Source organism: Stenella coeruleoalba (genome assembly GCF_951394435.1).
Source record: "Stenella coeruleoalba genome assembly, chromosome: 20".
NCBI lineage: Eukaryota > Metazoa > Chordata > Mammalia > Artiodactyla > Delphinidae > Stenella > Stenella coeruleoalba.
In genome coordinates, this window is record NC_137166.1 from 4,018,129 (window position 1) to 4,036,965 (window position 18,837).

The 18,837-nt window shown below is 57.3% G+C and overlaps 1 protein-coding gene across 1 annotated transcript in view; it reads right to left on the reverse strand.

The window, feature by feature from the left end:
* KIAA0513 overlaps positions 1–18,837 on the reverse strand; it is a 58,234-nt gene that overhangs the window by 8,771 nt on the left and 30,626 nt on the right. Inside the window, exons 2-9 of the mRNA XM_079908276.1 lie at positions 13,015–13,518; positions 10,877–10,976; positions 10,018–10,091; positions 6,990–7,060; positions 5,643–5,847; positions 4,892–4,932; positions 4,375–4,453; positions 2,429–2,506 (exon numbers count right to left, since the gene is read on the reverse strand). Of these exons, the coding sequence (XP_079764402.1) occupies positions 2,429–2,506; positions 4,375–4,453; positions 4,892–4,932; positions 5,643–5,847; positions 6,990–7,060; positions 10,018–10,091; positions 10,877–10,976; positions 13,015–13,349 (983 nt within the window). The 5' untranslated portion in view covers positions 13,350–13,518. The remainder of the gene's footprint in view (positions 1–2,428; positions 2,507–4,374; positions 4,454–4,891; positions 4,933–5,642; positions 5,848–6,989; positions 7,061–10,017; positions 10,092–10,876; positions 10,977–13,014; positions 13,519–18,837) is intronic.

Genomic DNA, 18,837 nt, shown 5'->3' on the forward strand with positions numbered 1-18,837 from the left:
CCACAGTGGGAATTCGGATGTGTCCAGCAGCTTACAGAAGAGGAAGCCTCCTGAAACGGGGACATTTCTGCCTCTGAGAACAGAGAGGGTGCTGATGGCACAAGGTTGCCCAAGGACCCAGAGCCAACCCCCGGCCCCCAATCTCGGGGTGTCCTGGGGGTCAGATCTGGGATGTGCATGGCCAGACCACATCTGCTCTGGGTGAGGAGGCCTGTGAGGCCCAGAGGCTCACTTCCCCTCGTGGCGCTCAGAGGTCATGATGCTCCAGCCCTGTCGGGCCTCGGCTGTGGTGCTGGGAAGCCTTGCTCCAGGAAGGCTGGTTAATTACACACACACCCCCGCCCCCCAGAGAGTCTGTGGGAACTTGGGGGCTTTTTAGGAACGGAGGTAGCTGCCGTGCCCAAATGCTCCTTTTAAAGCCATAATAAGGCTGCGTTAAAAAAAACAAGATTTCTCATAAAACAATAAGCACTAAAAATACATCACTGATTAAAGGAAGCATGCTTTGGGAAATTTCCACCAAATTAAAAACAAGCACTGAATCAGAAACTATATTTTGAATAGGCAGGCCTTTCACTCTAAAAATATCTTAACCAAGATATCGAGCACATATCAAGTTCAAACAATTGCAGTCAGACCCCACCGTGGGCTCGCAGGAAATAGCCTGTTCTAGACCTTTGTCTTCAGGGGACCCCCTCACACACACAGGCCTCACATCACACAGTGGCCGGGGGAAGGAAGCAGCTGTCCTTCCTCCGGGACCCCCCAGACCTGTCAGAGTGGGCGAGGGTCTGCCAGAGCCCGCAGGCCCCTAGGCACGACTGCAGGGACAGGTCCTCTGGCCCGACCTGCAGCTCCTGAGCCCGGATCAATGACCGAGCGGACAACAAGGGAACCCAAGGGTGTGGTTTCGGGGTCCGCTGGGAGGGCCAGAGTGGCCCATGGAGGCTGGACTCGCTCCAGGTCGGAGCTGACCTCCTGGACCTCACTGCCCTCTCCTCTCGGGATGCGCACTGGGCCTCGTGGGGCTCTCGGGGGCCGTGTCTGTCTCCTGACCATTTCGGGGTCTCTATGCTCGGCGAGCTCCCCACTGTCTGTCGCCAGCCTGTCCCAGCGCTGGGCCCGCCGGCCGCGAGTCACACCCACGTCTGGTCACACCCCCCTCCCCTCCGACCCAGCGGCCCCGAAGGGCCCCCGCACTGTCCATGGACAGTCACGTGGACACACACCTCTTCTTCTCCTCCTCTCCAGCATCCCCTCTGGAGCGGCAGCAGAAACAGGTAAACAGAGGAACACGTCAAAGTCATGCAAGATATGTGGATGGAAAAGAGAGCAAAGCGTGGAAGGAGGGTTATCACAGCGGAGACGGATATGGAGACGGGGTTCCAGGGGGCAGTGGCCCAGGAGTCTGAGAGCAAAGCAACACGAGGATCCCCCTCGCCTACAGGCACTTCCTGCATCTGCGACTCCCAGAAGGGCGGAGAACTCTCTCTCTAGAATCCTTAGGAATTCCAGCATCGCTTCCTCTCCACGTGCTCCCCTGCCTTCCTGGGGCACACAGCCACAGCAGGCCGCCGTGGGGTACGAGGCAGGTCATCCCGATAGGGTTTACTTCCCCCCCAAAAAAGATTTCACTTAAGATCCCCCAAGTGCTCGTGGACTAAAGCCTTAACCAGCAGGCACCTGCCCTCTCTCCTGCCGGGAGAAAGGTTAAGGGGTCTCCCCAGGGTCAAAGAAGGCGGGGATTCAATTTCATCAATGAGGAGAGACTCAGACTTCAAAGTCCCATGACTGGAGGGGCCAACGAGGTGACCCAGGCCTGGGAGGCCGCTGCCCCTTCCCCGCCCCGCTGCTGCACACAGCAGGCACCAGCCTTAGCTCGCCGCCGTGGCCAGAGAGAGCTGAGCACCGTGCCCAGCCCTCGCCGCTGCCCAGTGCTCAGTGAACCGCTTTACAAAGGGAGTCTTCCGAAGCGGCAAGACTGCCCTCGGGGAAGCTGCAGCCCAGAGGAGTAAGTTGACAGTAGCGACTGCCCTTCCCAGACGTGAGCCCAGCACCCAGGGTCCCGCGGCAGCGGTCTCAGCTCGGGAGTCTGGAGTCTCACAGAGACAGGCAGAGTGGGACCGAGGGGGGCCCTGTGGGCTTCACTCAGTGGGAGTCTGCATTTCTTAGGAGGGTCAGGCCGAGTCATGCCGGAGCCCCGGGGCAGGAAGCGCTCATGCAAGCTGGCCCCCCCACCCAGGAAGCGGTGCGCCCGGGACCCTTCAGGCAGCTTGCAGGGCACCGGGGCCGCCAGGGGTTGAGGAAGAAACACAGACGCGTCGACTCAGCCGTTCTGTCCTCCTGCTTTCCTCTTCAGGAACGGGACAATAAAGCCTCGCCCTGGTCCTCTTCCCTGGGGCAAAGCGGGCCCGGACTTGGCTCCTACCTGGTGGTGGGAGACCGCTTTCTCCTCTCACAGTGGACAGCGTCGAAAAAGGCCGCGTTCCAGAACCTCAGCGTGTGCCTGCAAGACAGACAAGGCCCACGTGCCTTTATCCTCAATGGAGCTGGTTTCCCCCCCCACCACCCGGCGACGTGTCCTGAGGGCATCCGTGCGTCTCTCCCAGGACTCGGCCTGGACTCGTCGGGTCAAAGGGGAAGCCACCGCCAGCGGGATGTGGGCGAAGGCCATCTCCCCTTCTCTGCCTCCGGCTGAGCTCCCAACAGGAAGCAGAGGCTTTGAGGAGGCCTGCTTCTCTAGAACACGGTCTAGTAACATAAATGGGAGCCCCGGCAGGGACAGGCCACGTGCAGAGGGCAAACGTATTTATAGCGACACACGAGGAAGAGGCACGCTTCCCAAGGATCAGGGTCAGCAGCCCTACGGCACGTGGGCCGAGTCCAGCGGGCTCGCCGTCTGTGTGAATCAAGCTTATGGGATCACAGCCACGCCTCCACTTACACCCTGTCCACGGCGGCTCTGGCACCACAGCAGCGGAGGGCAGTGGTTGCCTGTCAAGCCTAAAACACTTACCACCCGGCTCTGTACAGAAAAGTGGGGCTGAGCCCTGTTGCAGATAAGACAGCAGCGGAGCCTAGGGGGGCCCAAGCTATGTCAGACGGTGGGACCGGGGCTGCTGGGCTCCCTCTCCCTGCTTCCCCCCGAGGCTGGCCCTGCAGGGTGGGCTCTCCTCGCGGAGGCTTCGGGACAGCTGCAGCCCAGCCCCGGCCGGCCGCGTGCCTCACGCGCCCCATTCTGCCGCCCCAGGTTCTCCCACCGCAGCTAGACTGTGATCCTCGTGGGAGGGGCACGTCTGACACCCTTGGGGTTCCAGGAGCTACTACACCGCCTACGTGTGAGGAAATAAAAGCCACCGACGGAGAGGCTTCAGAGGGACGAGAGCGTCCTCAGAGAAAGACAGAGGGCGAGATGTCCCCTGACCACTGGTCTCCCACTGCAACCACGACCGTCACGTGTGTACATTATCGACACACACAGAACAGCTGCACTAGGATATAAGTCACACACCGTAAAACGCACGCTTTTCAAGGACACAGTTCAGTGGGTTTTAGTATATTCACAGAATTGTGCCACCATCGCCACTATCCATTTCCGGGACATTTTCATCACCGCACTCCCGGCTTCCCCCAGCCCCGGGCAACCACCGATCTGCTCTGTCTCCAGGGCTTTGCCTCCTGGACATTTTGTGTACATACACTACGTGGTCTTTTGTGTCTGGCCTGGGTCACGTGGCAGAACGTTTTCCAGGTCCACCCACGTTGTGGCAGGTGTGGGTGCCTCATTCCTTTACGTGGCTGAGTGACAGCCCACATTTCATGTACCCACCTTTGGGCTCTTACGAATAACACTGTCATGAACATACGTGCACAGGTTTTTGCTTGAGTACCTATTTTCAACTCTTTTCAGTATCTACCCAGGAGTAAAACTGCCGGGGTCATGGGCTACAATTCTGTTTAACTGCTGCCCGACCGTTCTCCGCAGTGGCTGCTGCGTGGGACAAGCCCACCAGCCGTGTACGAGTTTCCAATTTCCCTGCATCCTCGCCCATCTTTTCTCCTTTGGTTCTCCTAGGGGGCGTGAGTGGCCTTCACTTCTTTTGTTTGTTTGTTTGTTTGTTTTGCGGTACGTGGGCCTCTCACTGTTGTGGCCTCTCCCGTTGCGGAGCACAGGCTCCGGACGCACAGGCTCAGCGGCCATGGCTCATGGGCCCAGCCGCTCCGCAGCATGTGGGATCCTCCCGGACCAGGGCACAAACCCGCGTCCCCTGCATCGGCAGGCGGACTCTCAACCACTGCGCCACCAGGGAAGCCCTGGCCTTCACTTCTGATGGAGACATGGGTCCTGGTGACAAACGTCGAGGGTGGCCTTACCAGATGGGCTGCTGCTTCAGGTGTGTGTACAGGTAGATCTTCTCCCCCTTCCTCTCCTCCTCTGGGCTGCACACAGTCACTGTGGGAGGGGGAGGGAGACTGAGCAAGGCAGACCCCCGCCCCGCCCCGACTCCAGCGACCCTCCCAGCAGGCCCCGCATCATCCCACAGGTCACACAAACATACAGCGGAAACTCCATGGCACCTGCCCTGCGGCTCTCAGGCCTGGCCCTGAGGACTCCTCCCCAGGGAGGGTCCCGGGAACAGCTCCCCCACCACTGGGGATACTTTCCTTGAGTCCCCTGGGAGGAGGAGTTGATCCCCAGAGAGGCGGGTTTTCCGTGGAAATTCAAGAAGCGGTTAGAGACCAGAGCAGAGCGCAGTAGGACAGCGTCCCCTGCTACGGGGGAGCTGGAGCCCCAGGCGTCCAGGGACCTGCGGCTCCCCGTGGGCCGGACTGAGGCCCCGTGGCGCTGCTACGGCACCGCCCGGCCCCACGAGCACGGGCAGGCACTCACCCGTCTTCCGCGGCTTCTCCTGGGACTTGCCTTCTTTCTCCCTTGGGGAGAGAAACCATAGCAGTGACAAAACGACCCAAAGAACCCTGTTACGTTGCTGAAACGGGATGATGCCTCATAACCAATGTGTAAACCGAAGGTGGTCTTCTCTGCAAACACGTTTACGAAATCAATGCCACTCGTACCACCTGCCAGCCTTTTAGAACTGAGATGTGCCGTTCAGGCTCCTCTGTGCCATTTTCTCTGAATCCAAGACTGTCCAGACCAGAGGAGGAATAAAGCCAAGTGGGCTGGTTGTAACCGAGCCGTCGGAGGGGACGGCGGGGACCACAGGGCGCCCCTGCTTTGTGGAAGTCTCGGTTCCTGCACTGCTCGGACGCGGCCCCGCCCCCCGCGGGTCCCCGAGTGGCTATGGGAACACCGCTGCCCTGGGGAACGCGGTTTCTCTCACGGCAGCGGGAGGCGGGGTGCAGGGAGGGGGGTGTAACTCCCCTTCTGCCTACCGACAACTTCCGCGCGCTCCTCTCCAGCCCTAGAAACACGGGCCCACGGGGAGAATCCCAGCACGTCAGCAAATGGAACAGCGTTTGGAAGCCCCAGAAAACTGGAGGCTGGGGAGGCAGCTGCCCCCCGGGAGCAGCTCTCAGGCCCCCGTGACGGCCGAGGGCGCAGAGATGCTCCCGACGCTGGGCCAGGGTGGCCTCCTTGTCACACCCACGGTCGGGGAGGGACGTACGCAGGCGATACTCACTCGCTTCTCCTGGCCAGGGGCCCCTTGGGCTTGGTCTCCAGCCCGAAGAAGCCCTTGACGTTCTCCGTCTTGGCCGACGTGTTCTTCAGAAGCCGCTCGGCGATGTCCTTCTTCTCCGCTAACCAGCTATTGGCCGACTTCAAGTAGGAGTCGATGCTCCCGGCCGGCTTCTCCTTGAACTCGGAGGGGAGCAGGTGTGGTTTACCTGGAGGGAGGGGGAGAGAGCAGGGATGAGAGCCAAATGGAACCACGGAGGCCGGGGCCACCTCCCTCCGCCATGGCCAGACATGGCGGCGGGGGGAAGCAAGAGGCTCAGGAGGCCCGTGAGCACATGGAGGGCCGGGGCCCCTGCCCTCTCTGGCGGTCGCTGAGCACCCAGTGTGGACAAGTCAGCCAGGTGCCACCAGGGGCCGCAGAGGAAACAGGCAGGGACCCAGCCCCAAAGAAGCAGCAAGTCCAGAGGGCGGGGGAGCAGCGCACACAGGGAAAGTGTAACGTACAAAGTGATGGAGGAAGACACAAGAGTCTCTCCTTGTGGAGGGAGGGGCCGTGCGGATTCCAGACGGCCTGGCTGGCACCTGGGCTGGTCCTGAAACAGGGAGGCCACTGGACATGGGAGACAGTGCGAGAAGGGCAGCGAGGGAAAAAGAGGTATGTCCCTTCCTAAGGCTGTGCACGGACCGATGTGTCCCGCCCCATATCAAAGGGCTCCACGCTAAGGCCGTCAGAGCAGCTGCTGCAATGGCGCAGAGCAGCGAGGAGAGGGTGGGCTGCTGAGGCGAGGAGACGATGAAGCTGAGCTGCAGAGGTAGGGGACGCGCCACAAGAGCCAGCCCACTGGTGCCTGCGCTGCCCTGACCCAGCTGCAGCCCGCGGGCAAGCCCTCAGCAACCCTCCCCTCACGGCGGCCTGAACGAGCGCCAGTGGTCACAGCCCAAGGAGCTTAACACGGGGAGCCCCCCAGCTGCCCCCAGCTGCGATGCACCAGGAGGCCCCAGGGCCACGAGCCCTGCCCCGGACCCCGGGCTGCTCCAGGTCCCCCCCGTCCACGGCTGACCCTGTGTCACATTTGGCCAGAACATGAGACGATGTCCTGCGTCCACCCTGAAGCGTCCTGCCCGTGTGTCTACTTTCTCGTGTCCTCCCAGCCAGGGCCGTCAGCCTCCTGACCCACGCTGTGGACCGTTCTTCGCCTCCCGCTCTAGGGGTCTCCCTCCTCCTTGTTCCCGCCCTAATATCAGCTCCCTTTGTTTTCTGGATGCCTCGCAGCTCTGCCTTAGGAAACCCCCACTTGACGTGGCGTTGGAAGGGGACAGGTCTGCCTGCCACGTAAGCCCCGGGTCTCACCGATGTGGTAGTAGGTGAAGCACATGGTCATGAGGTTCTTTGCAGGCCCGAAGTCGTCCATCTGGTGACACCTGAAATGGAAAGAGAGGCGACTGGCTAACAGATCCTTCCACCGGGTCCTCTCTGCACGTTCCTGAGACAAGACGAGCATGTTCCACAGATACCTCTAAGCTAGTACCTCACTCCCCAGACACTCCAGAGGAGAAGCCACAGAAAGAACTCCCCTGGGTCCAGGCACCCGGCCCGGGAGCGGGTCCGATTTAGGGCACTAAGGCGCTTCACTTTCAAGGTGGAAGAGCCAGGGCCCTACCCCAAGGAGCAGACCCGGAACTGGAGGCTGGGCCTCAGGTCTCAGGCTTAACCCGTTGGCCCCGTCCAGCCCCTACTTCTCAGGAATGAGCAGTGGCTTAGACGACACCCGCCCCCCCCGATGTGGGCAGCAGCAGAGTCCCCTGGCAGGGGGGAGTGGGGGAGGCCATGTGAAGATGTGGATTGCTGGGCCCACCCCGGAGTCTCTGGGTCAGCAGGTCTGGGGCAGGGCCTGAGAATGTGCATTTCCAACAAACTGCCTTGGGAAGCGGATGCTCTGAGGCTCCTGGCCCAGGGACAGCACCCTGAGAATGACCGGGAATGTGAATACCTACGTACCCTACACCACTTGCTGAAAATCAAATTAAAGTATGACGCGCCAGAACCTTTGCTATGCCAAACGATATCCTACAAATATAAAGGATTATATTAATACTTACTATATCACACTTACTACATTGAGAGTATGAGATATACGTGGATCCATTCAATTTAGCAAACAAAAAAGGGGGGAAACACTTCAAAAAGAGGGTCTGTCGGCCCCTAAGAATTTGTACTGTTACAGTGGCAGAAGCTACGGTGATGTGCACTGTGGCGCTGCAAATGAGAGAAGAAAATGAGGAATCAGCTAAATGCCCAGCGACAGGGCAGGAGCCAAATTAATTATGGAGCATGTGTACGTTCATGTGTGACAACACCCCACAGCTGTGACAGACGCAGCACTGAGTGCCAACGCACAGTACTGCCTTTTTATTTGCGGTACGCGGGCCTCCCACTGCTGTGGCCTCTCCCGTTGCGGAGTAACAGGCTCTGGACGCGCAGGCCCAGCGGTCATGGCTCACGGGCCCAGCCGCTCCGCGGCATGTGACGCGCAGGCTCAGCGGCCATGGCTCACGGGCCCAGCCGCTCCGTGGCATGCGGGATCTTCCCGGACTGGGGCACGAACCCATGTCCCCTGCATCGGCAGGCGGACTCTCAACCACTGCGCCACCAGGGAAGCCCAGTACTGCATTTTTAGAAAAAATATCTATTTGCTGGTATGCGCTTTATTAAGATGGCTATCACTGAGAGATGGACGAAAAGTGAGAGAAGAGGGTGTGAAAGAATACCTCCTTTCCCTCTTAGGCTTCTGTGCCTCTCCATCCTGTTCCCTTACGTACTTTCCTTTCCTGTTTAGTTTTTCACCTTGGACTAGTGTTACTTAAAGAAAGAAAATCAACAGAAATTATCTAGACGTGGGGGTGAGGGCCATTTTTGTTTATCTTTTTGACATAAAAATAATAAATCTAAAAAACTAAACTTCTGTACGTTCCTTTTTTTTTTTTTGCAACCACATAAAAAAATATACGCTCACGGACAAAGTAATGAAAGATTCTGTGTTTTGTCAGGGTTGGAACTTGAGGTTAACTACACCCCCCCCCCACCACCTACCAGTTTGCTTATTTAAGGAAAAACTGGAAGAAAAATTGAGAATTAGATAAGCACGTTACCATGCAGACAGGCACCATCTACACAAAATACAGGTTCCTGAAAATTATGGATGCAAACGTCTCGAGGTCAAAGGGTCTTTGGGGCAGGAGACCACACTGACCCTCGACCCCTGGGGCTCTTTTACTGAAGCTCCCGAGGCAAGCAAGCGTGGGCCCTTGGCTACCTCAGTGAGGGCCTCTCGTCCCTCCACCCACACTAGCTCCCAGACCCAGATCCCCGCCCCCACCCCTGGGGAGCACACCCCGAACTTGGGACATTCTGAGAGCAAGTGCAGGAAAAACAGGGGCTCCTCTCTTTTGGCCATTTTCCTCTAGTACATGCCCCGTGTGCATGGGGGACAGAGAAAGTTGGGGAGACACCGAGACAGGGAATTAAAGTCAAGAGAGCAGCTACATTTCTGTTGGGAGAAGAAGGGGAAGGGACAGGAAAGGAGGAGTTTTCAGGCCTGGAAGGACACAGGGACACAGAGAAGTGGCCACGGCCTAAGCCAGGGGACCAGGACCTGCTCCGAGGCCACACTGAGGTGAGGGGGGAAAGCGGGCTCAACCGAAGGTCAGATCAGGGTCAGAGCTTCCCTCCCTGTCCCACGCATTTCCCCCACCCACACGATCCCCCAGGTAGACACGGCCGCTCCGGTTCACACTGTGGAGGGCGCGTGCGGCTCTGATGCACGACAGGATGTAGGAAGAGGGTCAGGAGTCCTAGAGCCGTGCGCGGGCCTCAGCAGGAGCCCCTCAAGGCAGGTGGCCGGCCCCCCCGGCCACACGGAGTGGGGGGCCCTTCTCCCCAGCCCACGCTGTCCTCGGCGATAAAAGGCCCCAGTGGTGCCTCATTAGACCTCAGGGCAGCGATGCCACCCAACCATCTCATTAGTGGGCGGTGACCGGGTTTAGAGTACTTCACCACAGGAAATCCAGAGAACCCCAGACCTCAGCTGGAGGAGGGCAGGGCCGCTGTGTAATCACAGCCTGTCCCGGGGCCCGCTGCTGTCAGGTGGGGACCGCTCACTCCCCGCCGCCGCCCCCCCCCCCACCCGTGAGATACTGGATACTGGTCACGACTTCCAGACAATGCTGCCGCCGCGGGGGAGGGGAGGTGGTGGGGGAGGGGGAGCAATTGAGCTGACGACGCATGCGGCTGGTTCTCACGACTGGGGTCTCCCAGGTGGGGAGGGAGGGAGGGAGGACGAGAGGTCAGGACGGAGGCGCTAAGCCGCAGCATCACTTACTCAAATAGGACCACCGCGAAGGACTGCACCAGGCGGTAGAAGGTGGCCTCCGAGACGCACTTGGAGTTGCAGCGCTGTCCGGGAAGAGGGCAGCCGCGTCAGGGGGCCGCTGGCGGAGGTGCACCCAGCTCAGAGGGGCTGCGTGCTCACCCCGCCCAGCATCTCTGAACACAGCTGGGGCTCGAGCCCAGGACAGGCCCTGCTACCCAGAGACCGGGACCCAGCAGAGGGCTGCCCCACCCCCGACCATCACTCAGGTGTTTCCTGCGTCTCCTTGTGAGACTTTTAAAACCAGGAGCTTCGCGCGCTCACCCTCGTGTGGGAAACTACAGAGGGATGGGACCCCAAGATGACAATGCTGGCTGTTTTCTGGGTGGGTGAGGTATGGGCAGTTTCTCTGTTTTTGCTTATCTGTATTTTCTAATTTTTCTTGGAAGAATAAATTATTTGTGACCAAAAGATCCTTTAAAAACGAAGAACTTAATCCACTTTACAGGAAAAAAATAAAAAGAACCTACTGGCTGTTTTTAAAACTTACTGTTTATCTGAGCTTACATACATGGCTGTCATTCTCTTGAATATTTTATCTTTACAAAAATGGAATATTGTAGGTTATTTAATAAAAACATGTGTGGACATAGCCCATGTGCTGGTCTTTAAAAAAGCGAACTTTTCTGGAATTTCATGAGGTTGACAGCCCAGCATTCCTTTCTAGTGGGGCATCTTCCACTATTCTAATTAGACTTTATAACATCTCTAGACGAGCTTTACTCTTTTTCCGGTGGAATCGTTTTCCTCAACTCCCTTCTCCAGAGCGGGTGGGCTGCCCCACACCACAGCCCCGCGTCACCCCTCTTACCTGGGCGCTCACGTACCGGGCAAACCATTCCCGGCCTTTTCCGTTCTCACTGCTGCAGTACTCTCCGAACTTGGCTTTCTCCTCCTGGTCCAAGTCCTCCCTGGAAAAGAGGGCAAAGGGAAAAGACAGGAAAGCTTTCATCCTCTGCAACAAAAATGGCTACAGTAGGGAAAGAGGAAGGAGAGGAACTCCTAAGTGCTGTCGGCCCTCGGCATCCGCACCACGGAACCCCGACGGTAACTCGCCCCCGCCAAGTGCGGACGCTCATCTCAGCCTCCGGGCAACCCCGAGAGGAAACACTATTACTTCTGTTTCCAGGATGAGAAGCCCGGCTCGGAGGATCACACACAGCTGGGGAGTGGCAGGTGGGAGCCCCATCCAGACCTCCTGGCTCCAAAGCCCACGTGCATTCCCCCGACCTTCTGCCTCAGTGAGGTCTGGGTACTCACAAGGGTTCCATAACTCTCCGAGGGCTTGGCTCTCCAGCTCATCCAACCGCCCCCCATCTTTGCTGCTGAGGTCGGCACGGAGCCATCGACTGGATTCAAGAATTCCTAATGTGCTCAGTCTCAGCAGGACCCACTGGGGCCAAGAAACGCAAGAGGTCTGACGCCACCTCCAGCCGTCAGAAGGAGGGCATGGTTGCTTATTCCTCTGCACTTCGGAAGAGCCGGTCTGCTCTCTGACTCTCCACGGCTCCGTGTGAGGGGTGAAGATCGGGGGACCCCAGGCCTGGGGGGGTCACCCCCGCCAGGGTGGACAAAATGCTCACCTGATCTCAAACCACTTCCAATCATCTTCGTGGGGGGGGGCCAGTACTCTACCCCAAATGTAACGACTAAAAGGGGGAAGCAGGAGGCTGAGGATCCACTGGCTTCTGCAGTTTCATTCATTTAAGGTTTTATAGAAAACATCTTGGTCTCACTTATCCCAAGTACCGACACCAGATGAAATGTGAGAATTCGCCGGGCGTTTGCAGGGAGTTGTGGAAAGCTCTTAAAGAGGCATCTGACTCACTTGTCCACGTTCCATGTTGCCGACTGCCTGTCACAAATCTAGACTGGCCTTCCTGGCACATTAGTGAGCTTCTGGGCTTTCTCCCCTTTGCATGAACTGGGTGTGCTCAGAAAAAGCTGACTAATTTCGGTGTCAGTCAAACAAAATGAGTAGGAAGCCACATCTACCGCTCTCCCAGAATGCATTCAAAATCAAACATAAAAGCAGTCTGGGGACAGTCAATAGGATCCTAGAGCTCCGCCCCCTTCTAACTGCAGAGAAGACGGAGGCACACCTGGAAAAGGTGGAAATCAACCTTGCCAGCTAACAAACCAGGGGCCTAAGCCTCAGCAGGGAGGAACATCCTCGGTGCGTGGCGCCAACAGGCAGAAATTCTTCTTACGCTTTAACGACATTGGAAAAGGGTCCCTTCAGCCAGAGCCCCTCAGGCCGCAATGCGTGCACGGGTAGAGGCCTCACTGAAATGCAGATGCTGACTCAGTGGGTCAGGTGGGGCTCACGACTCTGCATTTCTCGGCCCCCCCACCCCGCGATGCTGATGCTGCGGGTCCCAGAGACGACCTGAGGGGCAGGACCGCCAGCATTTCGCGCACCGCTGTGAACGATGCAAGACCGGCCGTCAAGGCCTGAGGCCTGAACCGAGTTTGCGGCGTGCTCCCCTTTCTGCTGCTGGGACGGCCACAGCCGTGAGTCAGATTCCCGGCTCCTCGGCCTCCGCTCTCACTCCAGGCCCCACCTGTGCTACCACTGTCACTGCTCGTTGTCTGCACTGTCAAGAACCACCAACGCGAGGCCAGAAAGAAGTGCAAGGGTGGGTCCCCATCCTAGCAGCTGCTTAAGGCTCAGCTGCCCGAGAGCGTCCCAAGGGCTGCGGGTAACTGAAACCTCCTGGCCTTGTACTGCTCCTAAGTCACTGCCAGCTAACCACCACCTCTGAAGGCGTGCCCATGGGGGCTCACCTGAGGTGCCGCGGGAGCAAAGCCAGGGCCCTGAGCGGAGGGAGAGAGTGGCAGAAGCTCCCCAAGGGGGCCTATGTGCACTGGGGTGGGGCGGAGACGCGAGGGGCCCAGCAGCTTGTGAGGCCTGGAGCCCCGGCCGGTGGCGCCCTGCGAGGGGCTCACCCTCCGGAGAAGATCTTCTCCACGTAGCCGCGCATGAACTCCCGGAGCTCCAGCAGCTCCGCATCCTTGGCCGAGTCGGTGCTCTGGTTGGAGGAGAAGGACTCGCTGGAAGAGCAGCGGCGGCACTGGCCCCAGGAAGGGTGCGAGGGCGACTCGCCCATGTCGTTCTCGCTGTCGGCCGACTCCGTGGTCTCACTCTCCGACGCACCCTCACCCGGGGAGCTGTCCCCGTCCTGCAGCTTTGGGGACAGCATCTCCAGGGGCGAGGAGGTGGATGGCTTGGCCCCGGCCCCGAAGTCAATCAGCGAGCCCACGGGGACCTCGGGGGCCTCCATGGCTCGGGGGGGTGGGGGGCACTGCCGGCAAGGATGCCAGGTGGGGGCTGGCGAGCGAGGTTCCCAGGTGCGTCAGCGGGAGCCTGAGGCTGAGCGCACGTGAGCTGCTTGGGAGCCGCTGGCCACCGGGACTGAGTCCTCTGGGGCGGCCCACGGGGCCCTAAGGCATCTGGAATGGAAGCAGAGACACGTCATCATCACCACGAGAGCTTCTCTTCATATAACGGGAAAGAATTAGGGCACGAATGCCCTGTAAGAGGCTCCAAACTTCCAGAATTTGGGCCACCTGTCTGCTGATGTCATCTTCCTACTGCCCACTGACTGTTAAACACCTGCTATACGGTGGGCAAACAATGAACACACACACATCATCCGTCAGGATTTCTCCGAACTAAGCAAGGAGACCTTGAGGGGGCTGCACCCCCCGGCCCTCTCCCGACTCTGGCCGACCAGACTGAGGCCAGTCAGAACAGAAATCACCGCAGATGGCCGTCTGCCGCCCACTCCTGCTGGGTCACCAACCAATAGAAATCACCGCAGATGGCTGTCTGCCGCCCACTCCTGCTGGGTCACCAACCACTGAAGACGGTGTCGTCAGGCACACGCTAAGCGCACGAGTCTCCAAGGCCCACGTCTCTCCCTTCCCGGGTTCCTTTCTCAGCATTTTCCCACTCAAGACCCAGCACCTTCCTGGCTGTCGGATATATGTCCCCTCTCATCATCCCCCTAAACCCTCCCATGGTTTCTTTCTTTTCTTTTTTAAGCACCTCACCAGACACAAGATCTGCTGGCACATTTTAAAAAATGATTTTCATTGGTTTTTGGCCGCACCGCGCGGCATGCGGGATCTTGGTTCCCCAGCCAGGGACTGAACCCGCGCCCCCTGCCGTCGTGGCGCGGAGTCTTAACCACTGGATGGCCAGGGAAGCCCCTCCCTCTGACGGTTTCTAAGCAGCATTTGCCGAAGGACCCACCTCCTCCTCCCTGCCCCCTCCCTGCCCTATGGCCACACTGGGCAACGGCATCCACCTCTGGTGTCTGTTCCTCCGCCCCTGAAGCTGGACGGTCCTCTCCCTTCTCCCCCATCTTCCTCCCTCAGCCCCAACCGGAGTTCTATTCATCCCTCGAGGCCCGGCTTAGTGCCATCTCTTCTGAGAAGCTCCACTCAAACCCTGTGCAAACTATTTACTGATTCCTGTGTGGCCCCCCTGGCATTTTACTTACACTCATTTCTAAGTCTGCTTGTTTCACAGGTAGATGTGGGCATTTCTGTTTGTCCCACTGAAGTACAATCCCCTGAGGGCTGGACCATGCCTCAGCCACCTTGGTAGCCATGTGAGTGCCCAGCACAGACACTAACTAAGTGTCCACTGGACGTTTGCTGAGTGGATGACCAGACCTGACCGTGAACACGCTCTAAGAGTCGGGAAGTCAACGGTGTAGGCAGAGCTGGCATTAGGATCTTGGCTTCTAAACCAGTCTCCTGCTGGTCAGTTCAGGGGTCACCTGCCAATTCTGGGGCTCCCTCCCCCATGACGATGGGCAGACAGCTAAGCAGTAAGTTAAAGCCCTCCTGATGTAAGAATCCAACTTGATCCTGGGCACTGTCCCTATCCTCCACCTCTACAGACCCCAAATATCTAGGACAACACCTGGCAGACAGGTGGCTGCCGATACTGTGAAACTAATGCATCTTCTGAGGGTAATTCAATATCAAAGCTGCGTTCACTGCCCGTTAAGAGCTTCATGTTCACGAATCGATTACGGGCTCCTCCAAATTCCCCAGCCCGGGATATTTTTAGGTGCCCTGAGTCAGAAGGATGGAATGGCTGGCTCCGTGTCACTGGAGTGGCAACCGCCCCCCTTCGGAGAGTCCTACAAAGCCCGCCTTGGTCCAAAACAGAGACGCATACACCTCAGCTCAAAAGAACTTTCTGGGCCAGGAGAGCAACAGGGAGTCTTAGGAGCTCAGGTGGCAACGCAGACTAAGGAGTCTTGGGCCAGGGCCAGGGTAGCCCTGGCCCCTTCTCGCCAGCAGGGCTGGTGAGCTGTGGTCTCTGCTCTCTGGGCCAGAGTCCCCGTCAGACACTGAGGTCAGGTTAGATCTCTAAGGTCCTTCTGGCAACCACACTCACAGACTCTCCAAAGGACAGAAAATGACACCTATAATGACTCACCGGATATTAAAAATGGAAAATCACACACTGGGAAAATGTTTGCAGCCACTATGATAGGAAAATTGAGTTAATCATATCTGTATGATAAATTCACCCAAATCCAACTAAAAATCTATATTCTAATAGATACACAAACTACTCAAATAGGCATGGCACACAAGAGGAAGTATTATTATTAAGTGCTTAGACAGTTCTTCAACCCATACTAATAACCACACGTATAGATAGGCAAATCAAAACCACACGTATAGATAGGCAAATCAAATAAGTACCTGCTTATACTACAAAATAAGCAAAAATCTGAAAATTATAACCCAAAAGCACATGAGATTAAGATAAAACTAATATTCTCAAACAATCCCGGCAATAGGGATAAATAAGACTTTAGAAAGCAATTTCTATAATTCTTATTTTTCTCTCCTCTGATCCGAGAATTCAAATGCTTGGAATTTATTCTGAGAAGAGAATTCCAAACAGTCAAAAACAGTTATGTGGAGAAAAACACTCGCTGCAACATTAGTTATCGTCCTGAAAAATAGGGGAAAAAAATCTAAATATAGTAAAGTGGCAAATATATTCTAACAACTTGATGTAATGGTAATCAGTGTATGATGCAATTAGAAAAATGCTCACTTTATAGTCAAACAAATATTCCACAATCAGCAAATACTTACTGAATCCTATTGCAGGCCAACCTCTTGTTTTGGGTGCTAGAAATACTGAAGTGAGTGAATTTTAATTGTACTATAATTACAATCACGTATACAAGTGAAAAAGGACTGAAAAGGGAGATAGAGGTGTATTACAGTGCTGGCACCGAGATAACCGCCCCTTTTTATTTTATTATCATTAACAGTGGAGTTTACAATCAATAAAAATTCAGAGGAAAAGGAAACAAGTTACTGTATCTTGCAACATTTCAGGTGGTTGGTCTGAAGGGCGGCATCTATTTACCAAAGCAGAACTTGACAGCACAGGAGGGGCAAGGTCAGACCCAATGGTTACGGCTATTTCTGGTCCGGCCCAAGGCGCTCTCCCAGAGCCTTTCTAGCTTGGAAATTCGGGGAGTGCATGAGTCACCCTTTCCCAGAAGCCTCCTCTGTGGGCTCAGGAAGGAGCGGACAAGGTGAGGGGCCTGGCCCTGCAGGAGAGGAAGCAAAATTGACGGGGGGGGGCCCAGTCCTGGGCACCATGTGGGCAGCATGGGCTGCAGAGTGCGGGTCCCTCTGCCCGGGATCTCATCTCTCAGCCAACCTTGCTCCCGGAGCTGAGATGCAGGTGAAGTGGCCACTTATGCTAAGGGCCTTGGAAGTGACCCCACCCTCTTTCTCCAGGAAGGAAACGTAATTACGGGCCTCTGTCCAGGACAAGGTGATGGTCACTCTCAAGACACCAGGATCACACACCTCACTCGACTACCCGTGCTCTCCTAGCTGCAGAACACAGAGGAAGTGGGCCCAGTGGAGACTGACTGCACTGTCCCCGAGGAGGGCCAGCCAGCGGCTGCCACTCAGGATCGTGGGCCCAGCGGGATCAGATCTAAAGAGCTTTCTATAAAAGTGCTGGAATCCACTTCATGAAATCTTCCAAGTCTTCAACACTGGCAACTAATTTAAATTTATTTCAAAACCCATCATGGACCAAAGAGAACGTGTCTGCGGATTGCACTCAATCCCTCTGCTCTGTCCTGTGTACAAGGAGGTCCCCAGACCCACTGCAGGGCCACAGGCTCTGAGACTCAGGGTTTTAAATCACAGCGGAATCTCTGCAAACAGACAGCGTGGATGTTTAAAATGCTTTCTACAGACTTGCAGCCAAACAGACCTCCCTGCAACCGCATCTTTACAATTCACCTCTTAGGCCCTATGGCAGAAGCTTCTACCCATCAAATTAGGCTAAAATTCTAAGTCAGCCCATGTCTCTGAGCGCTGAGAGGGGGCTTCTTCGGACTGGGGGTCAGGGAGGTAGATATCTGAGCTGAGATGGAGGGGGGCTGGGCCAGCCGAGAAGGCTCGAGAAGGCTGGAGAAGGCTGTCTTCTGAGCAGAGGACAGGGGTCTGGCTGGAGGAACAGCCCACACAGAGGCCCTCGGCAGCCATGACTTCGGAAAGTTCAGGAACTGGGAAGGCTGAGGAGGGAGGAGGTTGGCAAGGGGGGCCAGGTGAGACACTAGGAGCCTCGACTGGGTTCTCAGGGTGATGGGCAGGCAGCCGTGGCAGCAGTTTGGAGAAGAGAACGAGCGCAAGGGGGCCAGGGGACGTGGTCCCGGCGGGCGCATTCGGGGGGAGGTTTCCTGACCTCCTGCCCCGCCTCCCGCCCACATCCCCGCACCACGTGGCCCCAGCTGCGGCAGGAACTCGGAAGGAGATTGCCGTCTGTGGCTGCTGCGCCACATCCTCAGGGCCTTTGCTCAAACCCTGATTTCCCCAGCCCCCGGCGTGCCCAGACTGAGCCCTCCTCCAGCAGGCTGACCTTGGGCAATCACACAGGCTCCCGGGGCCGGGGGAGGCTCCGGAACCTTCTGGAACTCTGCCTCTGCCATCCGTCTCAGGCAGCTCCCTCTCCTTTACTGTCCCAGAGCCAACAGACGTGCTGCTCCTCCCACCAAAAGAAGAGACGGCAAGTCTCAATGGACCAGCACAGCCCACACGCTGGCTCAGGCTCCCTCCACCCCACCCGCCCCTCCTTTCACAGCATCAGAGAATCGAGGCGGGGGTGGGGAAGCAGGAGGCCCCCCCCCCCCCCCCCCCCCCGCACACAGCTCGGAAGTGACGGGGCCCAGAGTCAAAACTCTGCACAGCAGTGAGGCTCTGCTGGGGCTGCCGAATCGCCTTCCCCAGTCTGTGCTGTGTGCTAGAACAGGGGTCCCCAGCCCCCGGGCCATGGACCGGTATCGGCCTGTTAGGAACCGGGCCGCACGGCAGGAGATGAGCGGCGGGCGGGCGGGCGAAGCTTCATCTGCGGCTCCCCGTCGCTCGCGCTACCGCCTGAACCATCGCCCCCGCCCCCGGCCCCCAGTCCGTGGAAAAATGGTCTTCCACGAAACCTGTCCCTGGTGCCAAAAAGGCTGGGGACCGCTGGCCTAGAAGGCAAGCCCGGGCCACGCCCAACAAACACCTTCCCTGCCGCTGGCGCCGAGAACCTGACGTAGGGCTTCACACACATCCCTTAGATGGATTCTCTCCAGCACTCAAGTCAAGCTTGTGGAGATTATTTTCTTTTCCCTTTATCGTAAATGTATCGTTAGAGAAAGATTTGGAAATAGAAGAGGGAGAAAAAGCTCCTGGTCCCACCAGGCCGACAAAAATCCC